At 42.0% G+C, this 27,440-nt stretch overlaps 1 protein-coding gene and 1 non-coding gene across 3 annotated transcripts; both read left to right on the plus strand.

Annotated features, from left to right (window-relative positions):
• Positions 1-5,976: 5,976 nt before the first annotated feature.
• AS3MT (arsenite methyltransferase) lies at positions 5,977-24,834 on the plus strand. Of its 2 annotated transcripts, XM_040486313.1 has the most exons (11): positions 5,977-6,063; positions 6,269-6,309; positions 6,611-6,738; positions 7,667-7,817; positions 8,435-8,571; positions 9,301-9,370; positions 10,958-11,039; positions 12,485-12,616; positions 12,954-13,096; positions 15,674-15,808; positions 24,429-24,834. In XM_040486313.1, coding segments are annotated over exons 1-11 (1,125 nt in total). In that variant the 5' UTR covers positions 5,977-6,062; the 3' UTR covers positions 24,534-24,834. The 2 variants fall into 2 exon arrangements, with proteins under 2 accessions (XP_040342247.1, XP_040342246.1); XM_040486312.1 differs by having other exon boundaries at positions 5,984-6,063; positions 6,269-6,738.
• Positions 14,076-14,160, plus strand: TRNAR-UCG (transfer RNA arginine (anticodon UCG)). Its single transcript has one exon. It is a non-coding gene; the product is annotated as a tRNA-Arg (tRNA).
• Positions 24,835-27,440: the final 2,606 nt, after the last annotated feature.

Genomic DNA, 27,440 nt, shown 5'->3' on the forward strand with positions numbered 1-27,440 from the left:
GTTTCTGTTAAGTTTCTCAGGATCCACATAAGAGTGAAACCATATGGTATCTGTCTTTCTCTGTATGGCTCATTTCACTTAGCATCACACTCTCCAGTTCCATCCACGTTGCTACGAAGGGCCATACTTCATTCTTTCTCATTGCCCTGTAGTACTCCATTGTGTATATAAACCACAATTTCTTTATCCATTCATCAGTTGATGGACATTTAGGCTCTTTCCATAATTTGGCTATTGTTGAGAGTGCTGCTATAAACATTGGGGTACAAGTGCCCCTATGCATCAGTACTCCTGTATCCCTTGGGTAAATTCCTATATATTTTTTTTATTTTTTAAGGTTTATTCATTTTTCAGAGACAGAGAGACAACGTGAGTGGGGGGAGGGACAGAGAGAGAGACACAGAATCCGAAACAGGCTCCAGGCGCTGAGCTGTCAGCAGAGTCCGACCTGGCGCCCGAACTCACGGACGGTGAGATCGTGACCTGAACTGAAGTCAGATGCTTGACCGACTGAGCCACCCAGGCGCCCCCCACCCCCCGCCAAAATTTTTTTAAATCTCGGGTATAGAGAATATGTTGGAGGATAATATTTTTTAAATAGTGAAAACTCAAATTCTATGCGAGAAAATTTATGTGATGATACCTAAGCTGTGCTGTAAAGTAAGAAAATGATGCTTTATAGCTCTATTTTAGGGATAAGGGTGGAAATGTTTTTTTTTTTTTTTTTAAGAGGTTTGTGGTTAGAACTTAGAGAGGAAATCAAAATAGAATAAGAAAACCAAGCATGCATGATAAAAAATTTGAAAAATGTATGTCATTAATTGATGCTTATAGGTTAAATTGGTAAAGTATCAGGGCACCTGGCTGGCTCAGTGACTGGAGCATGCGACTCTTGATCTCGGGGTTGTAAGGCTGAGCCTTACATTGGGTGTGGAGACTACTTAAAAATAAAATCTTAAAAAAAATTAAATTGGTAAAGTATCAGCTCAATCACAAAAGTACAAATTAGTAAATTTATTATTGGATGGGAGGTACATAGAATACATCAATTAGATTGTAAACGCATGATTTATCAGCTTGATGCTAAAAATTTGATTACTAGTATCAAAATGTCTGGTTCCTTATAAAGCTGTAATATTACAAAACTGACATTTAAAAGAGAATATGTCCGGGGGCACCTGGCTGGGTCAGTTGGCAGAGCGTGTGACTCTTGATCTTGGGGTTGTGAGTCTGAGTCCCACACTGGGACCAGAGCTTACTTAAAAAATTTTTAAAAAGAAAAAAAGTCATTTGCTAGTGATAGCTTTCTTGAGACTTTTCCAAACTATCAAAGAACTTCCATATACTGCCAAAGTATAGAAAATGATAGTAAGATACTCAGTTCACTTGCTGAAGTAAATATGACTTTCGTTTTTATGTTAATTTATTTTTAAAGGTTTTATTTTTAAGTAGTCTCTACACCCAGCGTAAGGTTCCAACCTACAATCCTGAGATCAAGAGTCACATGCTCTATCAACTGAGGCAGCCAGGTGCCACTATGACTTTCAATTTTAAAAATTTAAGTAAAATAGGGGCGCCTGGGTGGCTCAGTTGGTTGAGCGTCCGACTTCGGCTCAGGTCATGATCTCATAGTCTGTGAGTTAGAGCCCTGCGTCTGGCTCTGTGCTGACAGCTCAGATCCTGAAGCCTGCTTCGGATTCTGTGTCTCCCTCTCTCTCTGCCCCTAACCCACTTGCATTCTGTCTCTGCCTCTCTCAAAAATAAATAAACATTAAGAAATTTAAAAAAAAATAAAGTAAAATAAGAAAATTTGGGAGATTCTTATTTATGAACATCGATGCAAAAATCCTAATAATATCTCAGAAAAATTGAACAGAGAAATATTTTTGAAGAATTGCTAATTCCAGAATTATGAAGTTGATGTAACAGCTGCAAAACACATTACATTAATAAGAAACATTAAATCGTATATCACTGTAATATACACCAAAAAGGCATTGGAAAAATGCCTTCTATTTCTAATTAAAACTATATAAAATTTTTTTTCTCTCCAGAGAGTTCTTTCTAATGAACCAACATGTAATATTTGGTGAAGAAGAATCATAGAACCCCAGAATCTTAGAGCTGTACGGGTCCTCAAAGGTGATTGAATTCAGCCCCAGGTTTTACAAACGAAAAACATGACCGGGGACAGGAAATGATTCACCCAAAGTCACCGAGTTTGGTGATAGGCCTTTTGAGTACTAGTCTAGCTCTATCATCTGCTACTTTCCTTATAAATAGAAACAAGCTACTTTTCATTTCTAGTATCTAACATAATACAAAGGAAAGCATGTTGGAAGTAATTTACCATTTACCCCTGCAGTTGCATTTCTAGCAAGTAAACATCCAATTTTGGGGAACCCTTTACTGAGGTATGCTGGCCATTTTGAAAATCTGCCTCTCTGGACCATTCTGTAATTGTCAGACCAGTAACTTCCAAGGTGGGGTATGTGGAGGTATGTGCAAGGCCGTCCTTGGAGGCAAGGGAAGAAAATACAAAAATGTCTATGTATGTTTACTTTTTATCTTAAGAAACTTAGCTTTTGCTAATATTTAAAATACGGTTTGATATGAGAGGTCTGATTTCATCTCCATAACATACTGATCTACACAGCAGGCCTGTTATTTAGCAGGGGTGATATTAAAAAACAAACAAAAAAGAACTGTGGCTGATGCCCTGACCAATCAGAATGAACTATGGCTGCAAGCACTCTGGTCCCAAATCAGTGCTGCACCCTGGATACCTGAGGGAAAATTGGGAATAACCCAATTTAAGTTGATGGCGGTTTGCTTTCTTATGATTTATCTGTGTGTGGTGAAGTGGATTTAAGGTTTATCAGATGATTCTTGTAAATAACCATAAGTTGAAGATAATACATTAAAGTACCATGAGTGAACAAGTGGAAAATGGTAAAGCCCTTTCCTCAACTCCCATTAATCTGTTCCTTCAAGATAAAGAGGGCATTTTAACAATGAGTGAGAAAGCGACTGCTTTCCCTAAAGGGGCTCATTTTATGGAGACCGTATATTGAAAACTAATATTTGAGTGTTTTTACCATTACATGAGTGCCAAGAAACTGACACCTATAGAAACACTCATTTTTACACACTTAATAGTTGGAAATATTCTAAGCTATAAAAATATTCCAACGAGGATCATTTTCACGGGTTTAATTTGTTAAAATGTCAAAATACAACACTTTCCTATTAATATTTAACAACAACTAATTGACATCAGGGAGACTGTTATTAGCAGATGAGATTGAAAAATGAGTATAACATGGTAAATGTTCAATTTAGATCTCCGTATCTCCTTACTATCCTAATGAATAGAAATGCTTGTTACAACCACAAAAGGAGGTAAGATAGACGAATACCTTGCACAACATGATGGTTGGGGTGCCGAGACCTGCACAGTAGAAAATCTGCATGTAACTTTTGACTCCCCAAAAACTTAACTACTAATAGCCTACTATTGACCAGAAGCCTTATCAATAATGTAAACAATTACCACGTATTTTATATGTTATATGTATTATATACTGTATTTACAATGAAGTAAGCTAGAGAAAAAAGATGTTATTAAGAAAGTTACAAGAGAGTGGTGCCTGGGTGGCTTAATCAGTTAAGTGTCTGACTTCGGCTCAAATCATGATCTCATGGTTCTTGACTTTGAGCCCTGCATCGGGCTCTCTGCTGTCGGCACAGAGCCTGCTTCGGATCCTTTGTCCCACTCTCTCTGCCCCTCCACCTGCTCTCAAAAATAAACATTAAAAAAAAATTGCAAGAGAGAAAATACGTTTACATACTGTACTTAACAAGAAAATCTACATAGAGGTGGACAACGCAGTTCAAACTCATTGTTGTTCAATATAGGGGAGGAAGAAAAAACTTTCTTCAGGATGGAATAACAATACTGGGGAAACACAAGTGCATTGACTAAAAATGACTAGAGGTTAAAATGCACTTAGAAAAGTTGTTTTCCTAAATATAATACAAAACAGAACTGCTACGTACATGATGATTCCATGGCGTTCTGGAAAAGGAGGGAGAAAACAATTGTGGTTGTTTAGGAGCTGGTGGGGAGGGGAGGGGATTTACTACAAAGGGGCACAAAGATATTTTTGGGGTGAGGGGTGCCTGGGTGTCTGTCTCGGTTAAGCATCTGACTGTTGTTTTCAGCTCAGGTCATGATCTCACAGTTCATGAGATCAAACCCCTCGTCGGGCTCTGCGCTGAGAGCATGCAGCCTGCTTGGGATCCTCCCTCTTTGCCGCTCCCACACTTGCATATTCACACACTCTCTCTCTCTCAAAATAAATAAGTATTTAAAAAAAGTCTTGGGTGTGAGACTCTTGATTGTCATGTGTATGTCAGAACTCACAGAACTGTATGCTAGAGAAAGTTGAATTTTACTGAATGTAAATTATATCTCAATAAACCTGACTTTCAAAATAGATTGAGAATAATCTGTGTAAAAAATGGGTAGAGTACCTGAACAGACGTTTCTCCAAAGAAAGCATACAGATGGCCAACAGACACATGAAAAGGTGCTCATCCTCAGGCGTCATTAGGGAAATGCAAATCAAAACCAAAATGAGGGGCACCTGGGTGGCTCAGTCAGTTAAGCATCTGACTTCGACTCAGGTCATGATCTCGTGGCTTGTGGGTTCAAGCCCTGCATGAGGCTCTGTGCTGACAGCTCAGAGCCTGGAACCTGCTTTGGATTCTGTGTCTCCCCCTCTCTCTCTGTCCCTCCCCTGCTCACACCATCTCTATCGCTCAAGAACAAATAAACATTAAAAAACATATACATAAAAAAACCAACACAAGGAGACACTATCACACCAGTCAGAATGACTAATATCAAAAGAACAAGAAATGACAAGTGCGGGCAAGGATGTGGAGAGAAGGAAACCCTCATGCAATGTTGGTGGGAATGTAAATTGGTGCAGCCACTGTGGAAAATAGTATGGGAGTTCCTCAAAAAATTAAAAATAGAAATACCATGTAATCTAGTAATGCCACTGCTGGGTATTTACCCAAAGGAAATGAAAACTAATTTTTGAGAAGACGCGTGTACCCCTATGTTTACTGAAGCATTATGTATAATAGCCAAAGTATGGAAGCAATCTAAGGTCCATCAATGAATGGATGAAGAAAAGATAGACACGCATGTATATGTGTATATATACGTATATACGTGTGTATGTATATATAATGAAGTATGCAACCATAAAACGGAATGAGATCTTGCTATTTGCAACAACATGATGGGGACCCAGGGGGTATTATGCCAAGTGAAATAAGTCAGGCAGAGTAAGATAAATACCATATAATCCTTTTATATGTAGGATCTAAAAAAAAAAATGGGCAAAATAGGTGAAGGGGATTAAGAGGTACAAACATTTTACAGCTGTAGAATGAGTAAGCCATGGGGATGAAAAGTACAGGATAGGGCAAACAGTCAATAGTATTTTAATAACTGGTGACAGATGTTGGCTACGCTTGTGGTGAGTAGTGTGTAACTTGGGGAATTGTGGGATCACTAAATTGTACACCTGAAACTTACATCATAACATTGTACGTCAACTAGACTTCAGTTAAAAAAAAAAGATTGAGAATAGGTGATTTCCATTCCCCACAGGGGCAAAAATCATATGGGTGTTCATTTAAGTCCGCATAGGAGGTTTACAACACGAAAATCACAGCGGAGCAATAAAGGAAGATACTAGTTAATAGCAATCTCCTCTTTCCGGTTGGAAAGACTAACTGGGCCCAGAAGGGCCAGAACGCGAGGTGAGGTCGGGCGGTCAGCCTGTGCTGGAAGCTGCTGGAAGCGGCGGCAGGTTCCTGCCTCACGGGGTGGGCGGGCTGGTACCACCTACCTGCTCCAGCTCGGGAAGCCCGCCCCGCGGGAGGTCAGGCCTGCCTGTCGCGGGGGCGGGGCCTCAGGAGCCTTGGGCCCGGGGAGCTAGTTGCCGGAAACCCAAGTCCCAGAGTCCAGAAGCCGAGGAGACAGTGAGTGTGCTGCCCTTCGCCTCCCCGTGCCCCCGTGCCCCTGAATCACTACCCCCCGCCAATCACCCCCCGCCAGCGTGCCCCTTAACCACCCCTCTATCTTAGCGTGCCCCTTTCCCCTTGCAGGTGCTCAGCACCTTCACCTTTCAGCTTCCTTCCCGCCCGCCCCCCGCCCCGCCCCCCCCCCCCCCCCCGTTTCTGTCAGTGGCCGCCCCTCGAGACGCTGAGATCCGGAAGGACGTGCAGGTGCCAGCAAGAAGGACCTGTAATGGCCAAGAAGGAGCCTCGGCTGAGTGGGAGCACTAGGCCTTTGGAAGCCCAGCCCGGCCTGCGCCCTTGCCCTCCCCTCCCCCCTCCAACCCCAGGATCAGGGAGGGGCGAGGGGAGGGTGCAGGGCAGAGTCTGAGCTTAGAGCTTTGCAGGGAGCAAGCCTAGCCAGGCCTGAATGTGTGGAGATGGGGTGGTGGGCATGGGAGCCGTTACCCTGCGCTCACCAGCTCCGGCTCTTCTCTCTCCCCACCCCCACCCGCCCTTGCCCCCTGGTCAGACCTACTATGGGCAGGTGCTGAAGAAATCAGCGGACCTCCAGACCAATGCCTGTGTCACGGCAGCCAGGCCGGTCCCCAAGCACATCCGGGAAGCCTTGAATAACGTACATGAAGAAGTAGCCCTGAGGTAGAGTGCCCTGGGCTGCCCCCGCCCGCTAAAGACTTTAGACAGCAGCTTTTTCAAAAGAGAGTTGATACGGTCCCTAGGGAATTGATCCGTTTCCTCCAATCCATCCAGTTTGCCTTGTCTATCATAAAACTGGTAAAGTACAGCACTGATCATCTTACCAGCTCTGTTTAAGAAATTCCAATGACCCGCCCCCTTCACTCCCACCCACCTTTACTCAGGATACATTTATACACGTTGGACCTGACATTCAAGGCTGTCAGGTTTGGCCCTCCCTTCCTAACCAACCCCATCCCTCTGATGCAGGACACTACTGTAGCCAGAACTTTCCCTTCCTCCTGCCCCGCATGCCGTTGTTGATCTGGAATGCCTTCCTTCCCCTTTCTCCTTTCCGAATCCTGCCCTTCCAACACTTCACTGATGTCCTACCTACTTTGTGAAGCTTTCTCCAATCCTTGAGCCCTGTCTTCCCTAAACCACTAGAGCACTTACTGCCTGTGCCACTCCATTTGTCAATAAATCATGGGAAATGTTTTCTGTGCTCATGTTTTACCTCCCCAGTTAAATACCCCTAGGGGACAGAAATCTTGTGTTACATTTCTTCTCCGTGCCTAGCCCAGTTCTGGACCTGTAGTAAATGTTCAGTGAATGCCTAACTAAATGTTTTTATTCCACAGTTACTGTAAATGGCTTATTTGTCTTGCCATGTATCTGGTACATGCCTTGTCTTGTCTTGTACCTGGTACGGCGCCCGACAATATAATGGTAAACAAAGCAGAGAGAGTCCCAGTGTCCACAGAGCTTCCGGTTTAATGGGGGAAACTAAACACCTAAATAGAAATCCGGTGAATGATGAAGGAGGGACAGAAAGGAAGGACGGAGGTCAGAAGGACGTGGGGGGGATCTGTATGTAGTTTCTGTTTCCCAGGTATTATGGCTGTGGTCTGGTCATCCCCGAGCATCTGGAAAACTGCTGGATTTTGGACCTGGGCAGTGGAAGTGGCCGAGATTGCTATGCGCTTAGTCAGCTGGTTGGGGAGATGGGACATGTCACTGGAATAGACATGACAGAGAGTCAGGTGAGGCAGTGGTTTGGAGGACAAGGAGGAAAAACTTCTCACAGGCATTCTTTTAGAGATAAAGCTGTTTCCGTTGCGGCTCTTCAAGGATAATCTAAGAAGGCTGCTAAATGCGATGCTCATTTGTGCCAGTATGCCTCCTGCCCCGAAAGCTGAGAACTTTGACAATTAGGGGCTCTTCTGGGAGAACAGAGTCAGGGGTTTGACCTGATCCATGTATTTCCTGATGACCCAACAGAGTCCGATTTTTCCCTTCCTTCTACTATCTATCTTGAAAGATTTTGTTATTGAGTGAAGAGTTCGTTCAGTGCCTGGCTGGCTCAGTTGGTGAAGCATGTGACTCTTGATCTCAGGGCCATGAGTTCAAGCCCCATGTTGGGTGTGGAACCTACTGAATGAAAGAAAAATCCATGTATTGAGCAGGGAGTTTGTGCTCTCTTGAGTTATCCCAGGCTGTAATATATACTACATGCCCAGAGAAGTATTGAACATTTCCCCAAAATAGTCTCGGGTAAGTATATTCCATGAGTAGCAGGAAACTTATAATAAAAAAGTAGTATATTAAAAAAAAATGATTATCAAATTCACATATGCTTTTTTGGGTTTTGTTTTATTAGGTAGAAGTGGCTAAAAAGTATATTGAATATCACATGGAAAAATATGGCTTCCAGACCCCCAACGTGACTTTTCATCGTGGCTACATAGAGAAGTTGGAGGAGACTGGAATCAAGAATGAGAGTTATGATATTGTTATGTGGGTCTCTACATAACTATAGCTTTTGTGACTATAGCTCATTTCCTACTGAACACAAATGTCGCCACCTTTTGCTGAACTTCTCTCATTTAAGGTGTTAAACTAAACGTAGCCTGACTTCACAAAGAGAGGGAGCTGCCCTCAGGCGCTTGTGGTCCACTGGCCTCAGAACACACTAGCCCAGGAGAGAACTGATTTTAAACTTAACCGTGAACCCAATGAGCCCAAAAGACCAGCAGGACCACTGAGTCTGCTCATACAATACACACTGACCCGTTACCTTTAGTATTATCGTCACACCAAGGTGTAGGGATCTGCATTTCCCCTTTTCCTTTGAGGTTTTGTCAAATCATGCCCACGTGACACGCCTGACCAAGCTGCTTTTGAGGAATTTCGCCTATTTCCACGTGGCGTAAGGAACACATTGTGCAGCAGGCGTCTGGTCCCAGGTTTCGTGCTGTTGCAAGGTGACCACGAGGGCAGAAACAAATCAGCGCGCCTGCCTTCTTTTCCTGCACACTCAAGTTTGCTAACAATTTACTGTGCTTTTAAACACTGTCTATCTCCTTTAACCTGGGGGGCAAAGTTGAGTGTGGGGAAGAGAGGAGGGAGGCAGGAAGAATGAGGTAGCTTTGAGAAAACAATGAAAGACATCTTCAGGGACTGAAGGATTTGAAGAGCTCTGGGTAGTGTGCAAATTTGCCTGACAGTCCATCTGTTCTTTTTTAGATCAAATTGTGTCATTAACCTTGTGCCTGATAAGCAGCAAGTGCTACAGGAGGTTCACCGAGTGCTGAAGGTGAGGGAAGGCCGGGACAAGTGGGCTTTACGTGCCAGTAAGAGCAGTGGGGCCTGTCCTATTCTTGCTCCATTGAGCTGAGAGCTCAAACTCTTGTAATTGATTCCCTAAATCAAAAAGGGGGGGGCGCCTGGGGTGGGTCAGTTGGTTAAGCGTCCGACTTCGGCTCAGGTCATGATCTCACGGTTCGTGAGTTCGAGCCCCGCATTGGGCTCTGTGCTGACAGCTCAGAGCCTGGAGCCTGCTTCATATTCTGGGTCTCCCTCTGCCTCTGCCTCTCTCTTTCTCTTTCTCAAAAATAAATAAAATATTAAAAAATTTTGCAAAAAGGGATGGCCAAAGGGGTGTGACAAGAATACCCTAAACATGGATTCTTTTTCCTCTCACATTGTAAATGGTCATAAATCTGAGAGTCGTGGTAGTCATTGAACATGTTAAAATATTTGCCTTATTGCTGTCTCTCCTCCTGTTCTCTGCTGTACGTGCTCCTGGAATGGCATCTGTAGAACCTGCAGGAACTTTGGGACTGACTACTAAAGGCTGCTATGAATATATTCTTCTAGCTTGTATAGTGTTTCTCACGGCTGCTTATTTTGTCTCTGTCAGGATTCTAGATCTTCAGGAAGTGAAAGAAGGTAGAACTTTTAAATTAACTGTTTTCTAAAAGGAGAACTTGCTGGAGCTCCATACCTTCCATATATATCATGAGACGTGTATCTTCATGATAGAAGATACGAGATTCTGAGATTTGGGGGTTCTAGGGCTGTTGGAGAGATCAAACAAGAATATCTATGTAAAAATAATTTAATAATGTCTTAATTGACATACCACCTTATAGACCAGCTTACTATCTTCACCAAGATGTACTTCTAAAAGGTGGAGACATTACTGTTCAATCTAGACTCTAAGCCCTTGAGATTAGCTAAATACAATCTTAAAATTCCTGATCACTCATATGTCTGAGATTTTAAGGACAATATTTTAAAAATATAGTGTATTATTGGGGCACCTGGGTGGCTCAGTCAGCGGCCGACTTCAGCTCGGTCATGACCTTGCGGTCCATGAGTTCCAGCCCCGCATCGGGCTCTGTGCTGACAGTTCAGAGCCTGAAGCCTGCTTCGGATTCTGTGTCTCCCTCTCTCTCTGTTCCTCCCCCACTCACGTGCTCTCTCTCTCTCTCTCTCAAAAATCAACAAACATTTAAAAACACGAAAGAAATTTAAAAAAATATAGTGTATTATTACATCACAAAAGTTATATAATTTTTAGAAGAATTTAGGAATACCATTTATTTCCACTAGTTATACACCTACTTGGGACTGCGTTTGGTTCAGACTGGCAAAAATTCTAAGTAACTTGAGTCTCTTTATTTAGGAGAGAAACACTCTTGGAAAGTCATTTTATTACCTGATGGGTAGGGCGCTGGAAAAAAATCTTGGCATGCGGTTACTGCTTGTGACCAGGGAGGCAGCTGTGATTTGTTAGTTCTGTTGGTTTTTAAAATTGATTTTATCTCCTCATTCCTTTCTTTGCTATCTGGGACTAATGTCATCTTTAACCTTGTTTGGACTAATACTGCTGGTTCAGCATGGAGGGGAGCTGTATTTCAGTGACGTCTATGCTAGCCTTGAATTGCCAGAAGAAATCAGGACACGCCGAGTTTTGTGGGGTAGGTGTTGCTTTGTTTTGTTTTACGGCAGATACTTGTTCAGGTACAGAGCTCCGGTCTGCTAATATCCAGGATGAGGCTTTGTGACATGGGAACACGTGGGATTAGGCTTATGTTTTCTTCCACTTCTGCCATTCCAGAGTGGTATGACCTTGGACAATTTAATTAGTCTCTTGGAGTCATTGTTTTCCAAATTGTAAAATGTAGATAATAATATAATCTGCCTTATTGGGCTGTTATGAAGATTAAATGAGATAGTGGATATGAAAAGGACTTTCAAAACTGTAGCATGGAAATGAGGGCAACCGTTCTGGAACCGAAGCCCCCTCAATCGCCTTCTGTCCGCATCGTTATTGTGTTTATTTCCTCACTGTCATTTTTACAGAGTCTCTGGAAGTTGAAGGAGATGAAGGCATGTGTGTGGTCAATCGGACTATGAAATCAAAAGTTCTTGCTTTTAGGAGAGCCTGGCTGGCTCAGTCGGTAGAGCCTTAGACTCTTGAGCTCCAGGGTTGTGAGTTCAAGCCCCACATCGGGCTCGCTGCTGTCAGCACAGAGCCCACTTTGGATCCTCTGTCCCCTTCTCTCTCTCTGCGCCTCCCCTCGACTCTCTCTCTCTCGAAACAGATAAACTTAAAAAAATAAATTACGTTAACTTTTTTCTTGTCATACAGTAATAAGTGAATCTTGTTAAAACTTTGGAAAACACAAAAAGAAAAAGGAAAAAAATACTACTTATCATGTAACTTAGTAATAACCTCTTTAACATTTTAGTATACATCCTTTTAGGATGTGTGTTTGTGTGTGTGTATGTGTGTGTGTGTGTGTATGTGTGTGTGTGTGTAATAAAATAAAATTGGGAACATGCTGTATATAGAATTTAGTATTATAATTTTATTTAGCATGTTTCCTAAGCCTAAGATTTTTAAAAATGCATTTTAAATGTTTGTATTATACAACTGTAGTATATAGCTGTACCGTACTTTATTTGACCATTTCTCTATGGGTAATCACTTGGATTGTTTCTGATTTGTTGATGTAATAAATTTAAAAATTAGTATGAATATTAGTAGTAGTTATTGTTCTAGTAGCAGATCATTATGATAATCTGGAGCTAAAAGGCAATTTTGTAAATTATCTCTTATATGTTTTTTCCTCACATAGATAGTGCTTTTCAGATTGTGACCTACTCAATCCCAAAATAGGATTGCAGCTGGGTGGAACTAGCCCATTAGTGACTGTCTTGAAGAATGGTTACCAGAGGCCATTAGCTAGTATATTCGATTTTGATTGTGACTTTAAGATCTTGGGGGGACACTCAGGACCTTCTTCTATTTCTAGGCCCTATGTTTTAACAAGCACCATATCCTCATCAGTTTGACAGAAGAGTAATTTCCTGAACACCTAGTTGTTTGGGTTGGTATGTGATTTTTCTTTGTTTTTAGGTGAGTGCCTGGGTGGTGCTTTGTACTGGAAGGACCTTGCCATCCTTGCCCAGAAAATTGGTTTCTGCTGCCCACGTTTGGTCAGTGCCAACCTCATTACAGTTCAAAACGAGGAACTAGAAAGAGTGATCGGTAAGAAAGAGCGGGGGTGGGGGGGGGAGGGGACGTTAAAACTGCTCCCTAAATGGTTCAGATGTGGTGATTAGGAAGTGTGTAGTGAGTGAGCCCCATTGAGATAGACTTTGGATCATCTGGAAACCTCCATCTTGTCTTCTGCTTAACAGCAACCTCCAAAGTTTGGTATAAAGCACTTCGAAGTTATTCAGTAAATAAAGTGAACTCGCCAGAAAGATAACTCATGGCATGCAAAGAAGAAAATCGCCTTGATAATATATATGCTCTTCATCTGCTAAGCAAACCAATAGCCATTTGGGTGCTGGAGCTGAATCATGGGTAAATTCTGTTTCAGGTGACTGTCGTTTTGTTTCTGCAACATTTCGCCTCTTCAAACTCCCTAAGACAGGACCAGCCGAAAGATGCCAAGTTATTTACAATGGAGGAATCACAGGACACGAAAAAGAACTAATATTTGATGCAAATTTCACATTTAAGGTAAATAAAATTTTTTGTACTTTGGGTATTCTTTCTACTCTTACCCTTGATCCAGGTACTTTTTCTTTCTTTTTTTTATTAAAAAAAATTTTTTTTAGTTTATTTATTTATTTTGAGAAAGACAGAGACAGTACATTGGGGGAAGGGCAGCTAGGGAGGGAGAGAGAGAATCCCAAGCAGGCTCTGCGCTGCCAGCACAGAGCCCAATGTGGGGCTCGAATCCAAGAAGCTGTGAGATCATGACCTCAGCCAAAGTCAAGCATCGGACGCTGAACCCAGGTGCCTTGGGAATCCAGGTACTTTTCTTAACTTTGCATTGCTTCTCAGTTTTCTGGTATTGGGTGTGTGTGTGTGTGTATGTGTGTGTGTGTGTGTGTGTGTGTGTGTGTGTGTGTGTGTATGCTTTCACTGAACCATTAAAAGTAAGTTGCAGAGGCGCCTGGATGGTTTGTCAGTTAAGCATCTAACTCATAATTTCAGCTCAGGTCATGGTCTCACTGTGGTGGGATCAAGCCCTGCATCGGGCTCCACACTGACAGCCAGAGCCTGCTTGGAATTCATTCTCTCTCTGTCTCTCTCTCTCTCTCTCTCTCTCTCTCTCTCTCTCTCCAAATAAATAAACTTTAAAAAACAAAGTAAGCTGCAGACATTGTGACATTTTACCCTAAAATATTTCAGCATGCATCTCCTAAGAATAAAATATTCTCCTATATAACCACAGTATTGCTATCACACCTAAGAAAAGTCTTTTCTTAAATGGGAAAGGGATGGGAAGGATGGGAAGCATCCTTCAGACATCAGATTAATGGAATTATAGAGAAACAATGGAAAAGGATGGACAATTATAGAGAGAAGGATGGAAAAGAATAGGAGTTGCACAATAGTGCAACAATATTTCAGTTGTTCACTTGTATCTTGAATCAAGGAACTGTTAGTATTTAATGACAACATGTTGATATTAATACTACTCTTTGGGGGCGCCTGGGTGGCTCAGTTGGTTGAGCGTCTGACTTCGGCTCAGGTCATGATCTCTCGGTCCGTGGGTTCGAGCCCCGCGTCAGGCTCTGTGCTGACAGCTCGGAGCCTGGAGCCTACTTCGGATTCTGTGTCTCCCTCTCTCTGACCCTCCCCTGTTCATGCTCTGTCTCTCCCTGTCTCAAAAATAAATAAAACATTAAAAAAATTAAAAAAAACATTAAAAAAATACTACTCTTTGCAGGATAGGCTTTATTCCCTCAAAATGGAAAAGTATAGGCTTTGGAATCAGATACCTGGGTTCAAATTCTGGCTCTATTATTTATTACTTGGGTAAACTTGAATAAGTCCTTCTTTGAGATATAGTTGGCTCCACTGGAAGAGTGGTGGTAATAATACCTACTGTGTAGAATTTCTGTGAGAGTAACAATAATATAGGTGTGCCTGGCTGGCTTAGTCAGTAGAGTGTGCGATTCTTGATCTTGGGGTTATAAGTTGATCCCCATGTTAGGTGTAGAGATTACTTAAAAAAAATAGAATCTTAAAACTCAGTAAAGACAAGATAGTTATTATTCATTCCAAAGGTAGAAGGGTTTACTGTTTTCTACCTCTATTTTTTTTTTTTTTTTTGGTCCAAAAAGATTTCTTAATTACCCCCTGGTACTTTCTCACCAATGCTTTCTCACCGATCCACTGTGCCTTAATGTACTGCCTGCTCCTTAGAGCCACAGAATCAAAGTGGGAAGGACCTTTGAACTCATCACTCTGATACAGTGCCTCTCAAAAAAAAAAAAAAAAAGAGTTTTAATAGCAGAATTATTTTTTAAAGCTAAATCTTCTTTAAAACACCAATAGTTAACCATGCATCAGACATTGCTTTATATAACCCCAGTATATGAAGGGGTAAAAGCAGAGTTTATCTGAAGGGAAGGGTTAGGTAACCCAGAATCTCCTGGTTCCCAAGGCATGAGCCCTTTATACACCTCCCGGGCGCCCTCGGACGCACAGAAAAACACGTTAAGGACTATTTTTTAATTTAAAACTTTATTTTAATGATGAATAAGGTGAAGCTCGGATAAGAGTGGTTTTCTACATCTGTCTCTGGAGAGACTGGCAACTGGAGCAATGTGTGTTTTTTTTTTTTTTTTTTTTTTTTTGCTTTGCCACCAAACAAAAACTGATTATGACACTGGTCAGTTCCATTTTGAAATAAGCAGGAAACTCGCAGCAGGGTCTGAACATAAGAGAAAATCATATTATAAGGTATAGTATTTCATCCTAAAAGGCCACTCCTTAGTAAAACGTTTGCGTATTTTTTCTTTTATTGAGATTAAAGTGGCATATCTTAATATGCGTTTTTTGGGGCGCCTGGGTGGCTCAGTTGGTTGAGCGTACGACTTCGGCTCAGGTCACGATCTCACAGTCTGTGAGTCCGAGCACCACGTCGGGCTCTGTGCTGACCTCTCAGAGCCTGGAGCCTGTTTCAGGTTCTTTGTCTCCCTCTCTCTTGGACCCTCCCCCGTTCATGCTCTGTCTCTCTCTGTCTCAAAAATAAATAAACGTTAAAAAAAAAAATGCGTTTTTTTTTCTGCTACCCTTCAGGAGGGTGAAATTGTTGAAGTGGATGAAGAAACAGCAGCTATCCTGAAGAATTCACGATTTGCCCAAGATTTTCTGATCAGACCAATTGGAGAGAAGCTGTCAATATGTAGAGGGTGTTCTGCATTAGAATCAAAGGTTTGTTTGACTTGAGATCCCTACCCTCAAACGGAACAATTAAAAAAAACATTATGCTTGCCACAGGCTACTGAAACAAGAAACAAATCATTATTCTTTTAGTTGGCCACTATAATGTTTATTTATTTTTGAGAGAGAGAGAGAGAGAGAGAGACAGAGACAGAGACAGAGACAGAGAGACAAAGCACGAGTGGGGGAGGGTCAGAGAGAGAGAGAGGGAGACACAGAATCCCAAGCAGGCTCCAGGCTCTGAGCTGTCAGCACAGAGCCTGATGCGGGGCTTGAACCCACGAACGGTGAGATCATGACCTGAGCCAAAGTCGGATGCTTAACCGACTAGCCACGCAGGTGCCCCTTAGTTGGTCACTATAAATCATTTCTAGCATATTTGTATCTACAAAATGATTTGAATTAATTTCATAACTTTATTTTTCCAATCCAGACAGTAAGTCAGAGACTCTTAACCCAGTGCCCCATGAATGGACTTGAGGGCATCCATGAACCCCTTAAAATTATAGGCATGTATGTGTATTTTTCTCAAGAAAGGGTCTATTACTTTATCATCAGATTCTCAAAGGAGTCCAGATACAAAAAAAGATTAAGAGCTACCTTGGAAAATATTATTCAAATATTCAAATATTTGTAAGTCTTCATGAGATCGTCAAAATGCCCTACAGAAAGACTGTACCCGTCTACATGCCTACCTCCAATGCATGAGAATACCTTTTCCCTGCCCTCTTACTAATGTTAGGTATTATTTTTTTTAATCTTTGCTTGTCTGATGGGCAAAAAATAATTTGTTGTTTTATTTTGCATATATTGAACCTTCTGGTATATTTACTGGCCAGTTATGTTTCATCCGTTGTGAACTTCCTCTGTAATTCCTTGAACCATCTGCTATTAGAGTGGTATTTGCCTTTTCTTACTGTTCTGTAACAGACCATCTATTATATGCTGGAAATACTTTTTCTCAGCATGCCATTTATCTTTTTATGTGCTTATTTTTCCTGAACAGACATTTTCAATTTTTTTTAAGTTTTATTTATTTTGAGAATAGAGCATGAGCAGGGAAAGAGCAGGGAGAGAGGGAGAGAGAGACAATCCCAAGCAGGGTTCACGCTGTCAGTACAGAGCCCGATGTGAGGCTCAAACTCATGAATGGTGAGATCATGACCTGAGCCTAAGTCAGATGCTGAGCCAACTGAGCCACCCAGGCACCTGGCATTTTCAATTTTTATGTACTCATTTGCCTTATGATTTCTGTCTCTTATGTTATGCTTACAAAGACCTCCATGTGAATATTATAAATTTACCTATATTGTCTTTTATTTTTTTTAAAGTTTATTTATTTTGAGAGAGACAGAGACAGCGTGAATGGAGAATGGGCAAAGAGAGAGGGACAGAGACAGAATCCCAAGCAGTCTCCCCATTGCCAGTGCAGAGCCTGATGCGGGGCTTAAACTCATCAAACTGCAAAATCATGATCCGAGCCGAAACCGAGTGGGACGCTCAACTGACTGAGCCACCCAGACACCCCATTCTTTTCTTCTTTTCATTTTCTAAAAAAAATTTTTTTTTCAACATTTATTTATTTTTGGGACAGAGAGAGACAGAGCATGAACAGGGGAGGGGCAGAGAGAGAGGGAGACACAGAATCGGAAACAGGCTCCAGGCTCTGAGCCATCAGCCCAGAGCCTGACGCGGGGCTTGAACTCACGGACCGCGAGATCGTGACCTGGCTGAAGTCGGACGCTTAACCGACTGCGCCACCCAGGCGCCCCTCTTCATTTTCATTTTAGTGTTTAATTTTTAAAAATTTTATGTTTTCAAGATTTTCTTTTTCAGTCATCTCCACACTTAATGTGGGGCTCGAACTTACAACCTCAAGATCAAGAGTCTCGTGCTCTACCAACTAAGACAGCCGGGGACCCCACCTATATTTTCTTTTAGTACTGGAGAAATTTTGAGGCAAAATTCATAAAACATAAAATTCACTATTTTGACCACTCTAATGGGTACAAGTTAGTAACTTTTAGTACACTTATAAGGTTGTGCAGCCATGACAACTATCTAGTTCCGGGAAACTTTCATCACCCCAGAAAGAAATCCTATACCCATTCAGCAGTCATTCTGCAGTCTCCCCTCTTCCCAGCCTTCTGCAATAACTAGTCTGCTCTCTCTCTCTGGATTTGCCTATTGTAGACATCTTCTATTCATGGGATCATACTGTACGTGGCCTTTTGTGTCTAGATTCTTTAACATAACATAATTTTAAGGTTTCCTTCTTGCAGGGTTTGTCCATGTATCAGTACTTCATTCCTTTTTGTGTCTGGATCATGTTTCGTTGCATTGATATAACATATTTTATGTATCTATTCAGTTGATAGATGACTAGGTTGTCTCTGCTTTTGGCTATTATGAGTAGCGTTGCTGTGAACACGAATGGACATGTGCTTTGTGTACTTGTTGAAGTATTTGTTTTTAATTCTTTTGGGTCTATACCTAGTAGTGGGATTGTTGGGTTGTATGGTAGTTCCGCATTTAACGTTTTCAAGCCCCATGAAACTGTTTTCCACAGTGGCTACATCATTTTAAATTCCTACCAGCAACGTACAGGATCCCAGTTTCTCTACATCTTTGCCAGCACTTTGTTATTTTCTGTTTAGTTGTTTTTTGTTTTTTAAGTAGGCTGCACACTCAGTGTGGAGTCCAATGTGGGGCTTGAACTCTACAACCTTACGATCAAGACTCCAGCTGAGATAAAGAGAGAGACGCCTAAATGACGGAGCCACCCAGGCACCCTTGTTTAGTTTTGGTTGTAGTTGTCCTAGTCAATGTGAAATGGTAGTTCATTGTGGTTTGGATTTTCATTTCCCTAAGGACTAGTGGGGCTAAGCATCCTCTCATGTGTTTGTTGACCATTTGTGCATTTTCTCGGGGGACATGTCTATTCAAATCCTTTTCCCATTTTTATTTTTTATTATTAAAAAATTTTTTTTTAATTTAACTCCAAATTAGTTAACATATAGTGTAATAATTATCTCAGGAGTCGAATTTAGTGATTCATCACTTACCTGTAACACCCAGTGCTTATGCCAACAAGTGCCCTCTTTAATGCCCATCACCCATTTAGCCCATCCCCCCTCCAACACCCTGCCAGCAACCCTCAGTTTGTTCTCTGTATTTAAGAGTCTCTCATAGTTTGCCTCCCTCTCAGTTTTTATCTTATTTTTACCTCCCTTCCCTTATGTTCATCTGTTTTGTTTCTTAAATTCCACGTATGAGTGAAATGATATATTTGTCCTTCTCTGACTGACTTATTTCACTCAGCATAATACACTCTAGTTCCATCCACATTGTTGCAAATCCTTTGCCCATTTTTAAATTGGGTTGTCTTTTTATTGTAGAGTTGTAGGAGTTCTTTATCTCTTCTGGATACTAGACTCTTATCAGATATATTTTTGCAAAACTTTCTCACATTCTGTGTGTGTCCTTTCACTCTCTTGATAGTGTCCTTTGATGCACAAAAGTTTTTAATTTTGGTGAAGTCCAACTTTTCTTTTTTTCTTTTTTGATTGCTTGTGCTTTGGGTGTGAGTGCTAAGAAGAATCCACTGCTTAATCCAAAGTCATGAAGATTCTTCTAGTACTTTCATGGCTTTGCTTCTCACATTAAAAATTTTAAACCACTGGAGATTATTTCAGCCTAAATATTGAGGTACAGTGTGGCTATTTTCCCAAATATTAACTAGTTCAAAATTTCCTATCCATTTATTAAATCAATTCTCCTCTGTTTTGAAAAGCTAATTTTTATCATATCTCAATTTCTTGAATGTATATTTGAGCCAATATACCACTATTTTCTAAAATGACATTTTCTAAAATACTTTAGATTCATTTTTGGAATTATTCTAGTATCTGAAATATTGGTATAGTATTTTCTTTTTTTTTAATGTTTTTATTTATTTTTGAGAGAGAGAAAGTGACAGAGCAAGTGGGGGTGGGACAAAGAGAGAGGGGGACAGAGGATCTGAAGCAGGCTCTGAGTTGCCAGCACAGAGCTCAAACTCAAGAGTGGTGAGATCATGACCTGAGCCAAAGTCGGACGCTCAACCGACTAAGCCAACCAGGCACCCCTGATAACAGCATTTTCTCAAGCATTTTATCAGTATTTATCTCATGTCATTTCTACAACTACCCTATGAAGAAGACACATAGGTAGTTATGATAGACAATAGCATCCCTTTTTGCCTTTCTCTTTTATATATTTAATCCTTTCCCCCATTCATGCTATCACAATTATTTTTTTATATCAATTATTAATTTGTAATATTGTATTGTTTAGAACAGGCTTTGTGATGGATTCCAAGTCTCTCTTTTTTTTTTTAATTTTTTTTAACGTTTTTTAATTTATTTTTGAGACAGAGAGAGACAGAGCATGAACGGGGGAGGGGCAGAGAGAGAGGGAGACACAGAATCGGAAACAGGCTCCAGGCTCTGAGCCATCAGCCCAGAGCCTGACGCGGGGCTCGAACTCACGGACCGCGAGATCGTGACCTGAGCTGAAGTCGGACGCCCAACCGACTGAGCCACCCAGGCGCCCCTCTTTTTTTTTTTTTTTTATTGTTTATTTATTTTTGAGAGAGAGAGAGAGCCAGAATGTGAACCGGCGAGGGGCAGAGAGAGAGGGAGACACAGAATCCAAAGCAAGCTCCAGGCTCCGAGCTGTCAGCACAGAGCCCAACGCGGGGCTCGAACCCACAGACTGCGAGCCAAAGTTGGACGCTTAACCAACTGAACCATCCCAAGCCCCCTCAAGTCACTTTTGGCTGATAGAACTTCTAACATTCACCAGAGTATTATCAGTGATGCATCTCAAGGCACTGCATGTTGGAATCCCAAAGAAATAAGATACTGATATTTATGCAAGGATAGAGGCAGAGCGTGGGGTGTAAGGACACAGGCCTTGGAGTCAGATAGATTAGGTTCAGACCTTGGCTCTGCCATGCATGTGTGATCTTGGGCATGTTACCAAACTTCCCTACACCTTCAGTTTCGTGTGTAATAGGAAGGCAATAATCACTTCTTTCCCTCAGGATGTGAGGCTCAATTGGAATGATATATGTAAAATGTTAGCCTGATGCCTGGCACATAATACAGACTCAAGAAATAGTTACAGATTTGTGCTAATTAAGATTCTTGGTCACTTCGAACTGTGTTCTAGGATTTATCATTCTCCCACAGACCCTTTCTCCCCTGGCCCAGAAATTTTTGAATCTTTTGCCATGAAATTTTACTTTCTCTTGCTTGTATTTTGTACTAATTTTGGATACATTGAGCATACATTGATGCACGAGTAACTCATGTCATTTTCTCCTCTTTTTGTTACACTGTACGCAGTCTTTTAAAAATTTTTTTATTAAAAAATTTTTTTTCAATGTTTTATTTTATGAGAGACAGAGAATGAGTGGGGGAGGGGCAGAAGGAGAGGGAGACACAGAATCCGAAGCAGGTTCCAGGCCCTAAGCTATCAGCACAGAGCCCAGGTGGGGATCGAACCCATGAACATGAGATCGTGACCTGGGCTGAAGGCGGACGCTCAACCGACGGAGCCACCCAGGTGCCCCACGTTATAAGCAGTCTTTAAGAGCAAAGCTTATTTAGAGATCACTCTCCAAGATGGTAAGTTTGTAGTTGGGAAAGTTTAACTGAACCCAAGAGGCAGGAACCTGTGAGCCAAAAACCCTAATCTGTTCTCGTTTGGCCACAATTAGCAGCATGAATCAAGCCCCAGCTAAGTATAGAAGCCACCTCTAGAGCTGGAGAGTGATTTATAGTGTTTGCTTTATTGAATTCTTGAGTACTCTGCTATTGTTACTCTTCTGTTTTTCTAAGAAGATGCCTTTTTGGAAAGTAGAGAAATTTGACTTTGGACTTTTCAGTCCACGTAATCTTTCACAAATGTGTTATTGGTATCTTGAAACGCTTGGGAGCTCACCAATAACAAAACCTTGCTGGTGAGAATCAATATGTATTTTGAAATGTTTTCATCATTCTAATTCTCCTGGAACTTGGCTTCCTGAGTTCTAGCTGTAAAAGCTGTCAGAAGATTACAGTTACAAGTAAAGGGAGCGTTTCCTCCAACCACAGCATTTCCAGTGGACTCGGGCTGTAAAAAAACAAAAACCAAAAAGCAAACATGTAGTTAAGCAGGATGGTTTCCACAGAGACCCCTTTCTTCCAGCCTGGCTCTCCTTGACCCTCCTCCTCGTGTGCACACAGGGCGGACAGGAGGCCTCCTGACCTCGGATACCAACCGGAAGGTGCCACGTACTTAAACTGGTTTATCCCAGCTGTCTCCTCTCTCATCTGCCTTATTTCTTTCAGCCTGCTGATGCGCCAAAGTCTTTAGATCACTGCCAAGGTTTTGAAATGGCAATAATTGACAGTGAGGGAAGATTTAAAGAATGAAACAGCTGTGCGTCCTAGAAATATAACCTTGTGCTCTTGGAGGAGGACGTTCATATCTTTTTTATGGAAGACCTTTCTGATAAAACCGGGAGCACAGCACAGGCAGGCCGTGCGTGGGCTGCTGGGACATGCCTCTTCCCACCAGCTGCCGCCGTAGGGTAATGGAAGGCACAGCTCCCTACCGAGGATACTCAGTGATGACTGTTTCTGAGAGCCATTCTTCTTTTTCCTTCGTCCTCTTCCTCCTCTTCTCTTTCCTCCTGCCCTTCCTCCCCCTCCCCCTCCCCCTTCTCTTCTCCTCCTCCTTCTCTTCCTTCTTTTTCTTCTTCTTCTTCTCCTTCTTCGTTTTCAATCCCGGCAAGGAAAGTGTGTTTTGCTATGAACAGAATTACATTCGGCACACACACCGCAGTGTCTCAAATGATGCACGTAGGGTCTGTGCTCTGGACTGTCTCGCGGCAGTTAATGGCAGTGGTGGTAACAGCGCGGACAATGTAGGAATAACACAGAGGAGCTAGTCTTTATTGAACAGGTAACGTGTTCAGGGCACCGTGTCATTTTGTCCTCACAACAACCCTTGGGATCCCCATTTCACAGACAAAGAAACAGACTCAGACAGATTAATGTACTAATCCAAGGTCTCATAGCTAGAAAGCGGTGAAGTTGAACCCACGCCCTATTCTAGAGCTGACGTTCTTACCCAGTATGCTGTCCTACCTCTCTCTATTTAGACTTTTCACAGAATCACAGGATGCTGGTTCTGGAAAGGACTGCTTATCAAGGTGTCTCACCTTTTATTTCCTTTGAGTCTTGAGATCGTTTAGGGCTAGGAGCATGCATTAGGAAGTGATATGGATATCACTGTCTCTTATTAGTAGACAGGCTATGGGGTGGGAAGAAGAGTGGAAACTCATTTCCCTAGGGGGAAAAGGAGGAGAGGTAACTCTTCTGACCAAGAATTCCAGTGCAGCGAGTGAGGGACGTGAGGGACATAGCTTGCCCTCTCCCAGGGTTGGGGATCCCCTGCTGGATGCTGGCTTCCCTGGTAGGGAGCCCAGATCCAGGCAGGCCTCTTCATTCTAGAAAGGTGGAAACTGAGGGCCAGGGAGGCCGAGGCCCTTAGCAAGTTACTTCAGTAAAGGGAGTGGCTCATAAGTCTGTCCTTCATGGATGTAGGGTCTGTGCCTCTCTTGTCCTGTCTCCTATTCACAGTGACCACCGAACAATAGTAAGAGTGTACATTTATGTTTCATGAATGCATTCTTGTTATTTGAGGTGGCTTGTTCATGCTCTGGATTTCCTACCTTTGTGCCTGGTTTTTCTCTGGCCACACTGGTGCTGCTGTTGGAGGCATCTCATTTGGAGGTAAACAGAGCAGAAATAAAGACTTCCATCTTGTCTCCTGAAAATTCCACTCACTCTGCCCTGAGATCTTGCTGGCCGTTGTCGGGCAATCTCAACATCTGAACATCAACAATTGCTAACGGTGACCCTGGCAGCTAGGACTTGCCTTCTTGTCTCGCACACGTTCCTGGAAATTACAGTGAGGGAAGGGAAGAAGTTTCAGCATTTCAGGATTCAGTTCCAGAAGGGTGAAAGGCACATACAAATGGGACTCCCATAAAACAAAATTAAGCAAGTGCGACTTTCCTGGTCCCATAGGGACCACCTTTAAGAAGCTTGAGATGTGGGGCGCCTGGGTGGCGCAGTCGGTTAAGCGTCCGACTTCAGCCAGGTCACGATCTCGTGGTCCGTGAGTTCGAGCCCCGCGTTGGGCTCTGGGCTGATGGCTCAGAGCCTGGAGCCTGTTTCTGATTCTGTGTCTCCCTCTCTCTCTGCCCCTCCCCCGTTCATGCTCTGTCTCTCTCTGTCCCAAAAAAATAAATAAACATTAAAAAAAATTAAAAAAAAAAAAAAAAGAAGCTTGAGATGAAGGTTACCCTGAAAGGAGTAATAACTTGATCAGAAGCTTCAGGCCGAGACGGCCACCTTTATAGCTGAATGACTGTTGCTACCCCAAGGATCCCATGGAAGCATAAAATTTTATCTATCTTCTAGCTAAATCAACCTAAGTCAAACTGAAATATTAGTGTTTGGGTACCTCAAAACACCTTTAACTTGTCCTTTCGTTTTGGTTTGCCTTTTGACAGGATATAATCACAGATCCATTCAAACTTGCAGAAGAGTCTGACTGTACGAAGTCCAGATGTCCGCCTGATGTTGCTGGAAGTTGCTGTGGCACAAGTTACAGCTGACCAGAAGACGAGGGCAGGAGGCTAAGGAATGAGTTACATATGTCTTTTAATCTCCTCTTTTCCACAGCACAGACAACAAGAAAGAATAAATGGCAAAAAGCCACTATATTCTAGATCACTGGTAAAAAATAACGGATTATTTTTAGAAGGTATTAATTGAAGGTTGGTAGCAAATGGCCTACAGGCTGGTTAAAGAGTTTTTCTCTATCTTAGCTAATTCAAAGTTCTGGTGCCACTTAGTGGTCAGATATGGAACTGAGAAGCAGCCTGTAGTCCTGGCCAATGAGCAAGAAAGGCTTCAGAAATAACAGTTGGCAGAGGGTCTCAGGAAGAACATCTTCCTTCTGACCTGCATAGCACCTTTTGGACTTTTACCGTGTTTGCTCATAAAACAAAGCTCCTACTGACATCATGCTAATCACGCCAAAAAATTTGCCAAATCAAATTTGGTAGGAGTGCTCTTGAGATAATTGGTGTTTTAAATCAAACACTTTTTTTTTTTTTTGCGCAATGGAATGAAGAAAATAAATGAATAATAAATCTCTTTGACCTCAGTTCATCCTTAAGAATACAAGATAGTGGTGACTATTGGTAATAAATCCTAACCAGATCAGGGAAAGAGTGATCATTAAACAAAAAAAAGTTTATTTTTGAGAGAGAGAGAGAGAGCACAAGCAGGGGAGGGACAAAGAGAGAGAGGGAGACACAGAATCTGAAGCAGGCTTCAGGCTCTGAGCTGTCAGCACGGAGCCCAACTCAGGGCTCGAACCCACAAACCATGAGTTCGTGAGCTGAGCTGAAATCAGACACTCAACTGACTGAGCCACCCAGTCGCCCCAAGAGTGATAGTTTTTATTTATTTATTAAAAAAATTTTTTTTAACGTTTATTTATTTTTGAGACAGAGAGAGACACAGCATGAACGGGGGAGGGGCAGAGAGAGAGGGAAACACAGAATCGGAAGCAGGCTGCAGGCTCTGAGCCATCAGCCCAGAGCCCGACGCAGGGCTCGAACTTGCAGACGGCGAGATCGTGACGTGAGCTGAAGTCGGAGGCTTAACCGACTGAGCCACCCAGGCGCCCCAAGAGTGATAATTTTCAAAAAGGGAGGTAGGAGATGTAAAAATGGTTGCTTTTTTCCCCTTTATAACTGTGCCCTGGTTAAATTTTTAGGAAAGTATAAGATTTAGATCTAGTTTCCATAGTTAAAGAATGAGATTGAGGAGTATTTGAGGATGATTTTATCATTAGAAATGAAGAACATTATTTATTTGAAGTCCAGTTGTACTTGAAGACTTTGTCAGGGGACACAGAAAGGTGCAAGTCATATATAAGCCATGGTCCTTGTCATCAGGAACTGATCAGTTTTTTAATAACAGCCTTCAAGCAATGAAGAATTTTAATGAGAAAATTTCAACCAGTTTCTCTGACCTCAGTGCAAAAAAACCCCAAGGAGGTGGGGGGAGCTGGCATGATCCAAGAGGTTTTCTATTAAGGGTATGAGAATATTTAGGCCTCGTAAAACATTGGAATGGATTCTAGCATCCAGACCCCTCTTTCAATAGAGCTGTTAAAAATGGAGAAATTCTCAGATTTCTGAATGGGTTCGGCTGTAGGTCCTGAGATACTACTACAGACTAAGGAGAGGACTGGATGGTATCTTTTAAGCTCTATTCCTCTAGACCTTGATTCTAAACAGTGCTTTCGTGGTTCTAGAGTTCAGCATTTACCCGGTCACCATACCACCTGCTTTAGCGACTGCATTAGTGAGAATGGTATAGCTAGGATTAAGCATACTTCACCATCCATGAGCACGAGATGGTCCTACTAGAGGGGAAAAGGATGAAAAGAAAGGGTTTTCTGGTTATTTGGTTTATTAGGCTTCTCCAAATTTAGAGGGAGGAGGTTTTAGTCTATCATTTGTCATTCTGAATTCTCAGTTCTCTCAAAAGATGTTGAGGGAATGACTTTGAACTGGAATGTGGACATTCGCATTGTGTTTTCCTAAGAATAACATATTTTATACGTTACTCTCTAACAAAAATATACATCGTAAGAATTGTATTTGTCCTAGAGTCTAGAAAAAATATTTATTAGATAATATCAAATTAAACACGTTTTGTTCGGAAAAATGCCAGACACGGTTGTTTAAATATTCAAGATAGGTGAAATAGACAACTAGGAATGTATGGCCCTCGTCATAGAGGATACATCTCATTTAAGAGTGAGAGGCAGTGTGGAATAATGATTAGGAGCAAAAGCCTGACGCTGAGGTGCCTGGGTGGCTCCGTTGGTTGAGCATTTGACTCTTGATCTCGGCTCAGGTCATGATCCCAGGGTTGTGGGATCAAGCCCCATGTCAGGTTCCATGCCAGTATGAAGCCTGCTTAAGTTTCTCTCTCTCTTTCTTTCCTCTCTTTTTCCCTTTACCCCCTTCCCTGCTCATACATACTCTTTCTCTCTCTCTAAAAAATAAAAAATAAAAAAATAAGAAGCCCTAAAAAAAAAAAAAAAGGCTGGATGCCAAACTTGATAGTTTTTTTCCTTTCACCTCTGCCACTTGGCATTTTGGCCTTGAGAAAGTTATTTAACATCTCTGTGCCTTTGTTTCCTCATCTGCCTGAAGTTTTTTTGAAGATCGGGTGGCACGTAGTTTAGATTATTATTAGTTTGTTTATTTATTTTATTTATTTTAAGTAGGCTCCATGCCCAACGTGGGGCTTGAACTCATGACCTCAAGATCAAGAGTTGCATGCTCTGGGACACCTGGGTGGCTTAGTCGGAGGAGTGTTCAACTCTTGATCTCGGGATGGTGAGTTCGAGCCCCACGCTGGGTGTAGACATTACTTAAAAAAAAAAAAAAGAGTCACATGCTCTACTGACTGAGCCAGCCAGGCACCCCTAAATT

The sequence above is a fragment of the Herpailurus yagouaroundi genome, unplaced genomic scaffold (assembly GCF_014898765.1).
Source record: "Herpailurus yagouaroundi ecotype Mexico unplaced genomic scaffold, PumYag 163, whole genome shotgun sequence".
Classification (NCBI taxonomy): Eukaryota; Metazoa; Chordata; class Mammalia; order Carnivora; family Felidae; genus Herpailurus; species Herpailurus yagouaroundi.